Here is a 7,449-nt window from a genome sequence, read left to right on the forward strand (position 1 = left end):
CACTGGTCGCTTAATGTCTCAGTCAAGGTCACCTGCGCCAGACGGTACATGTCCACAACCGCAGAAGGGAGGGATGGGAAAAGGATGAGAGGAGGGATGACAGACAAGGACCCGGTTCAGTCGTGAGATCCCACATATGTCAGGGCCCTTTCCCACAAAGCAGGTTCACTCGAGGCATCCCAGTAGTTTTTCGTTTGACGGTCGCTTGACCAATCACATCCGCTCTTCTTCAGAGCTTATTGGTCCAGCCCCATTCTGAATTTTCCACTAACTGGTATTTTGACCAATCAAATCAAATGCTGATCAGACGCTATTAGGCTCTTATGACTGCCGGCCCTGACCAATGGCAATGACCGTGTTACACTCAGACCGAGTCTGGACCATGACGTCACTCTGTGCCTTAAAGACGGCCAGGGTCGAGACTGAAAGTAACGTGACGCTTTTCGGGCACGTGTCACAAAACCCCACGGTGGTGTTGTTGACATTAACGTGCACTGTCATGTTTTAGCGAACGATTTATCTTTTTTTCCCCTTAGCTATGCATTGCTGATAGCGTTGGATTTGATTAGCAGTGCTGTTTTTGCAGAGAGTCTTCCTACCGCAGACACTGTCTGTGCCAACTGCAGCAGTCCTAAAAGGGATGTCTGCAGTACTTAATATTAGACTGAGTAAAAAAAAATGAAAAGAGCAGGCGTTACCCTTCCCACGGCCCACAGTCTCTCTAGCAACGTTCCCTCTAAATTGTCCTATTTTAAGAATCCAATCCTCGTTTGAGAAAGTGCACTTTCGGAAGAGAGGCTACCTGGGTGGTCTTCGTGTTTACTTTTTGGTTGAGTCTGTGTAGAGGATACAAATCAAGGACAAAGTCAGGATGACAGGCAGGGCTGATCCAGGATGTGTTTCAGGCCACCTGCTGGGATTCAGGGGAGATTAACCTGAGGCTCCACCTCTGCCAGAGTAGAAACACTATCCTTGTGGGGACAAGAAAGTTGATTCCCCATTTTCACTATGCCCTAACCTCAATGACCTAATCTTTATGCCTAAACCGAACACTTACCCCCAATGCCTAAACCCGAAAGTAATTTCAACATTAACACGGTTTAATCCTAAACCCAACCCCAAAGCAATGAATCTTTTTATCTTTTGGGGATAGAACTGTTTTACTGCCTTAGTGGGAATTTTTTGGCTAACATAGACATTTACATAAACACCCATGCACACAGTCAAAACAACACCGGGACCACCCAGTGTATTGTGGGAAATAACACAGTCTACCCATGTTGACATTGACCTTTTTATTCCTTTTATTATATATATATTTATAATATGTACAGAAAACAAAACCATCATGATCAAACTCAGCAGTGAGACAGAGAGCACCAAAGTGGACAAGCGAAAAAACAAAAGAAGGTGACCCTGTTTGGGAGGACCTGCATGGTGCTTGCTAATTAAGAAGGACGTGCGACCGTTCCTTTATTAAGCCATGGGACAGCAATGAACAAGTGTGCAAATGACATGGAAAAACACACATTTCTTCAAACAAATACAAAGAAAGGGAGAGAAAATAAAAGATTTTTGCAAAGTTCCATCACAATCACATTCATGAGTAAGTCCCCAACCTAAGCCCGCCCCCTTACTATGCCCCCCAGGTGTTACCTCCCCATTTCCTTAACCCCGCCCTCTTAAAGTTTGATGGACCGACAAAATATTACCACAGTATATTTTCAATTAATATATTAAAATCAGTAGAATATCAAGACTTTCTTGGAATGAAAATCACATTCAGTACAAATCAAAAGGGGACTCGCTGTCATGGCGTGAAACGTCCATTTTAGCTTGCGTCCATGTGATCAAGTGTGCGCGTGAGAGAGTGTGTGTGTGTGTGTGTGTGTGTAGAAATTCCGACAATCGTCCTATTTGCAGGTCTCGTGTGAGGTTTGAAGAAAAAGCCAGAAAGCCAGCTTGTGTTCAGAGATCAGGAATGTTACACAAACCTTTCCCACATTAAGCCCACCCACAACCCCTACTACTGTTCCCTCCCCTCCAGTAGCCAATCAGGCAACACTCACGCCTGCATGACATTCCGACGAATCACACGAAAACAAAGTGTCTTTTGGGTATTCGATGAGAGCTGTCCGGTTGAGTCATGCGTTTCTCTGGGTTGGAATAACCACACAGAACCGCATCTGTAGAGTTGTGACCAAAAAGGGCAACGGCATCGCCAACACAGTAACCGTAGGCATCGGCTAGCCCTCAACACCCACAACATCCTACACTGACATCTACTGCAATTCTACCTTTTTTCTAACCCGCTGTTCACACATTATCAAGTCACTCATCCAGACACGGAATGCCTTGGACCGGTTGGTAGCCATTTTCCGTGCTTAACCAACCATCTGTATGTACAGGGACATGCCAGGTTTTGGGTTGAAATTGCACTTTTGAGATTTTGCGTGGAATGCCAAACATACTTGGCCGCTCAGGGCTCGGAGCCAGGAGGGAGGGGCTTGTGCCACCTTAAGTGCGGAGGAATTTAATCTCAACAAGACCAGGACCAGGAACGCGGAGAACGCTCCCAAAGTCGAAGCGAGATCCGGTTTATCAATGGAGAGGAGCAGGAGCCATTCGTTGAAAACCGTTGTAATAATTTGATTGGCATGATGAGGTTGGCGGGAGATCATATCCGGTCTGCGTGCCAAGACCAGTCAATCCCAGGTACCTCAAAACGTTGAACATGCTATAAAAACCCCAATGATGCCAAACCGGACATCCTAAACCATGCTCACTGACCACGATGTGTGTGTGTATATGTATATATATGTATACATACATAGATATATATATATATATAACCTGATCATAACATGCTTAGATAGTTGTTGTTAGAGTAGGAACCTGCCTGTCTGTTCTTCCCATAGCTATGAAGATATACAGGTATAAGATTAGAATATACAGGTATAAGATTACTCACTGGGGGACGATGGCAGACGGTCAAGACCACGGGAGACCACCGAAGACTATCAGATTGACACTTCCTGTGCGTCAGTCTCTCACACGTCACCACGGACGCCACCCTACGCTCTCACCGCTTTGTCATAGCGGCCACTTCCTAAGCCACGAACCGTCTGAGGTGGCAATAATGAACGAAGGCCAATGGTTGTTATCGACAAGAAAAGAAAACGTCCGAAGCATTGCAGACCGTACCGTAGTGCGTTCAGATAAAGACCAGTGTCGTTTAGAGGACGAGGGCGGAGGCTTTTCTTCACATTCCTGCCAGGTTCCGTAGTTCCATACGAAGGAATAACATTCAACATGTCCGTGAGAACCGTGTTTGGGGGCTGGTGGGGCGGTCACGGCAGCAGGAGCCAACGATTACACACGCACACAAACACTGACCCGCCACACACACTCTGTGTCTCAGGCAACACAGTGGCCCCTGGAACTAGCGAGCGGTTGACGGCGGCGATGGCCGCGGAAAACACCAATTCACACGCAGATCTAAAAAGGAGACATCGCCTGAGGTAATGAGCGGATGTGGTCATGGCACTGCACCGGAACGCAAGTCTAGAATACGGAGTCCTCCAACATGGCTCTGTGGTGTTCAGAACGTCTCGGGGCGGTTTCGGGGCCACGACCGACTAGCTACACCTAACGACCACACAGACTGACAGGAAACTATGACAACCACACAGCACATTCACGGTTGGACACCTGACAACGAAGCAGTGATGGCGACGCGCTGTGAAGAGGCCCGGTGGCGGCTAAGACGTCGACAGACCGTGTCATGAACGGCTACAACATGCACACGCGCTCTCTAAGTGAGGCACAAGAGGGAACAGTAGCTTTAGAAACCTCCTCGACGCCGCAGGCACAGCCCAAACCAAACACCCTCACCCACCCGACAATGTACGCTCAACAGAGTTTCAAGCACTTTGTACAGCGGTTTCTATTAGAAAAAGGAAATCAACGGGAAAATAAAAATATCAAATAATAAAATTGTTTGTAATAATAATAATAATAAAACAATAATGATCTATTAGGATGAACACAATGTAGTATAGTGAGACATATTATGTGACAAAGTATGTCTGGCTAATTCAATCTTGACTATCAGTTCCATTGCCCCAAGCCCCTACCTACCCCAGCCCCTAACCTACAACTATGTCATGCCCCCCACTTATCTGCATGTCTAAGTCTGTGTGTGTGTGAGTGTGTGTTGAAGAACCACCTTGGGCGTACTGTGATATATAGTGTCATGACAACTCAAAGACATACAAACATGACCTAAGCATATCTCACTTTTTTTTTTTCCCCTAACAGAAGAATTGAGCTAACTAACAATATATTACACCACTGGAATTCCCTCTCTCACTGCACCCGTCCTTCCATTTAGATCAGGGGGTGGGTGGGTGGGGGGGGGGGTTCCAAGTTGGACCAGAGGCTCTCCGGATCTGCATGGTGTCCATGCTCTAAGAGGATCTCAGGGCTGACCTTCCCTACGGACACAGGCGACTCGCCGTGGGTTCCCCCCCCGTGGGCGCCCACCCTCCAGAACCCGGTCTCCTGCTCCCATTCCAACTCAGTGTCCGCAATGAGACGGCTGAATACGCGAGTGTCACCACACGTGTCAGGCACGACAGCGTAAAAACCAGGGGTGTGACTTGGCCTACGGTCCCGGACACTCGTACGGCGGTGGTGAAAATTCCCCCCCACGTCGCAGAGGCACGCCGACAGTCTGAGATGAAATGGGCCCAGTAGACAGGTGACACGCCATGGTAGCAAACTGAACTTCATTTTTTTTTGTGTGTGAGAGTGTGTGTGTGTGTGTGTGTGTGTGAGAGAGGGGGAGATTGCCGTAATCTAAAACCTAATCTTCTATCACAAAGTTCCCCTCTAAATCAATACCAGTCTTTTCTCATATCCGTTCACCCTTTCTGCCTCATCGCTCGGTAGAAAAGACAAAAAGTTGTCACAAATACCCCACCCCACCCAAACTGTGGAACTTCCCCCCCCCCCCGTCCTACATTTATGGAGTAGATCTGGTACTCAAGTCAACTTCCAGTTCTCACCCCGAAACTCCTGAGCCCCCCACCCCCCAACCCCCCCCCCCACCCCCGCTTCAGTCTAACCCCCCCCCCCCCCCCCGCCCTCTACCTTGGTCCTAGTGGTTTCTCAGTAGGATTAACGTGAAAGAAAAGGAGAGCGAGATGGGAGATGGGAGGGTTGGAGTGGGTGAAGCCCCTGTCAGATGGGCAGGGCTGAGGACGAGGGAGCTGAGGCGGGCGGGCGGTCGGATCCAGGGTGCAGTTCAGCAGCACCCCCCGCCCGACTGCCTGACGGGGGTGCTGTCTATCTTCAGGTTGGGCTTGTCCCCGCCGGACGTGGCCCCCGGGCCCATCCTCTTCTTGATCTCGGCCGCCATGGTCATGAAGGCCTGCTCCACGTTGGTGGCGTTCTTGGCACTCGTCTCCAGGAAGGGGATGGCCAGGGAGTCCGCAAACTCCTACACACACGACACACAGTGGATGCAGGGGGGAAATGACCGTTAGCCTTTCGTATTCAGGATGAGCTGAAGCGGTGAGGCACAAACTAGAAGTGTAACTCAAATCTGAATTCCTCCAAAAGGTCTGTTGGGTCGCCCCGCACAAAGACATGGAGATGGCAGCTGCACTTTGCAGTAAAAAGAGGGCTGAGGCAGAGTTGCGTCATAAAGTCTGGCCCAAGGCAAATGTAGGCCTAATGGAAAAACGGATAAACGCTGTTGTGTTTATTGATTAAAGCAGGTTCATTTCTAGGTAGACTTGTCAGCCAACGTTTGAATATAAAGAAATATGATTGTATTATGCAAATACATCATACTACATTGTAAAGAAAAAAAAAAGTGCCCCAGACAGCAGAATGAAAAGCTGAATGTTTTCAAACGTATTAACTTTGCCTCCTCCACTGAGGAATTCATTAAACAACTCCATAATGCCCATGAGTCATGATTTTAGGTTAAGAAATTAGGGATTAATCCTGAACAATCTCCTTAGGGACCAATTGAATTTGTAATTCCACAATGACGCAGCTTTATAGTGGTCAAAACACAACAAATTTGCTACTTAATTGTCCTGCGCACTGGCTGAAATCCAAACACAAAATGTGAATTCATTTCCACGGCGACGCAGGATGTTCTGTGGCAGGGGTACCTTGGCAGTCGTGTAGTCCACCACCTTCTTCGTGGTGAGGTCACACTTGTTCCCCACCAGCAACTTGTTGACGTTCTCACTGGCGTAGCGGTCAATTTCCTGCAGCCACTGCTTCACGTTGTGGTACGACTCCTGAAAACCGCATTTCAGGAAGTGAGAAAAAGACTGCCTTGTAACTGCAGTGAGTTTCATGAAAATAGCAGTGCCTGAAAACTAGACACTTGAAAAATGCACTCAATTAAAACAGGCTAAGGCTTCTCTCTTCTCTGACCTTAAGAAAGAAAAAAATAATACTGCACAAAATCTCTCTACCCACGGGGCTAAGGTAGCATATAATGAGTTGCTAAACGTCTCTGTTGTTAAACGTCTCTGTTGTTTTATTTCGGTTGTTTAACCTCAGATATTCAGAAATATGAAGCCACGTAGGGACAGCTGTCACTAGCCTATGAGAGTGGAGAGAAACTAAACACACATAAAAAAATATCATAGAACCTGCAAACCACTCATTAAAAAAATAACCTCTGTGATCTTCCTCGCTCATAAACGGTGATCTTCCAAGCTAAAACCTGCTACTTTATATAACTGAAGCAGATAACACAGGGAGTTGGGCAATGACACGGTTCCTCAAACAAAATAATCCAGAACGACTGTTACCTGGTTAATTAGTCTGGTCAGTAAGACAATAGCGCAAGCAGCGGTTGACAATCCTGGTCCAGAGGACCCAAATGTTTGCACATTTTGGTTTTCCTCCTCAGCACTAAAGAACCTGATTAGAAGGACCCTCTTATACATGTAAAAAATCACAACGCTCAGATGATTCTTTTTTTAATCTGGTGCACAGTGCTAAGGCAAAAACATATATATAATTGCCCCACTCTGGGCCACCGGGTCCAGGATTAAGAAACCGTGGTCTATGCGCAGATCGACCAGTAGCCCACCTGATCAGTGACATCATAGACCACGATGATGCCATGGGCCCCTCTGTAATAACTGGAGGTGATGGTGCGAAACCTCTCCTGGCCAGCTGTGTCCCACTATGAAGGAGTGAGTGGAGAGTTAGTGACTAAACACACACAGGGAGACAGACAGACAGACAGACACACAGACAGACAGACACACAGACAGACACACAGACAGACACACAGACAGACACACAGACAGACAGACACACAGACAGACAGACAGACAGACAGACAGACAGACAGACAGAGAGACACACAGACAGACACACAGACAGACAGAGACACACAGACAGAGACAC

At 47.5% G+C, this 7,449-nt stretch overlaps 1 protein-coding gene across 1 annotated transcript in view; it reads right to left on the reverse strand.

Moving 5' to 3' along the window:
• Positions 1 to 5,142: 5,142 nt before the first annotated feature.
• rab1ba (zRAB1B, member RAS oncogene family a) overlaps positions 5,143 to 7,449 on the reverse strand; it is a 7,203-nt gene continuing 4,896 nt past the window's right edge. The window contains exons 4-6 of the mRNA XM_010890285.5: positions 7,127 to 7,222; positions 6,189 to 6,320; positions 5,143 to 5,503 (exon numbers count right to left, since the gene is read on the reverse strand). Of these exons, the coding sequence (XP_010888587.1) occupies positions 5,309 to 5,503; positions 6,189 to 6,320; positions 7,127 to 7,222 (423 nt within the window). The 3' untranslated portion in view covers positions 5,143 to 5,308. The remainder of the gene's footprint in view (positions 5,504 to 6,188; positions 6,321 to 7,126; positions 7,223 to 7,449) is intronic.

Source organism: Esox lucius, chromosome 24 (assembly GCF_011004845.1).
Source record: "Esox lucius isolate fEsoLuc1 chromosome 24, fEsoLuc1.pri, whole genome shotgun sequence".
Classification (NCBI taxonomy): Eukaryota; Metazoa; Chordata; class Actinopteri; order Esociformes; family Esocidae; genus Esox; species Esox lucius.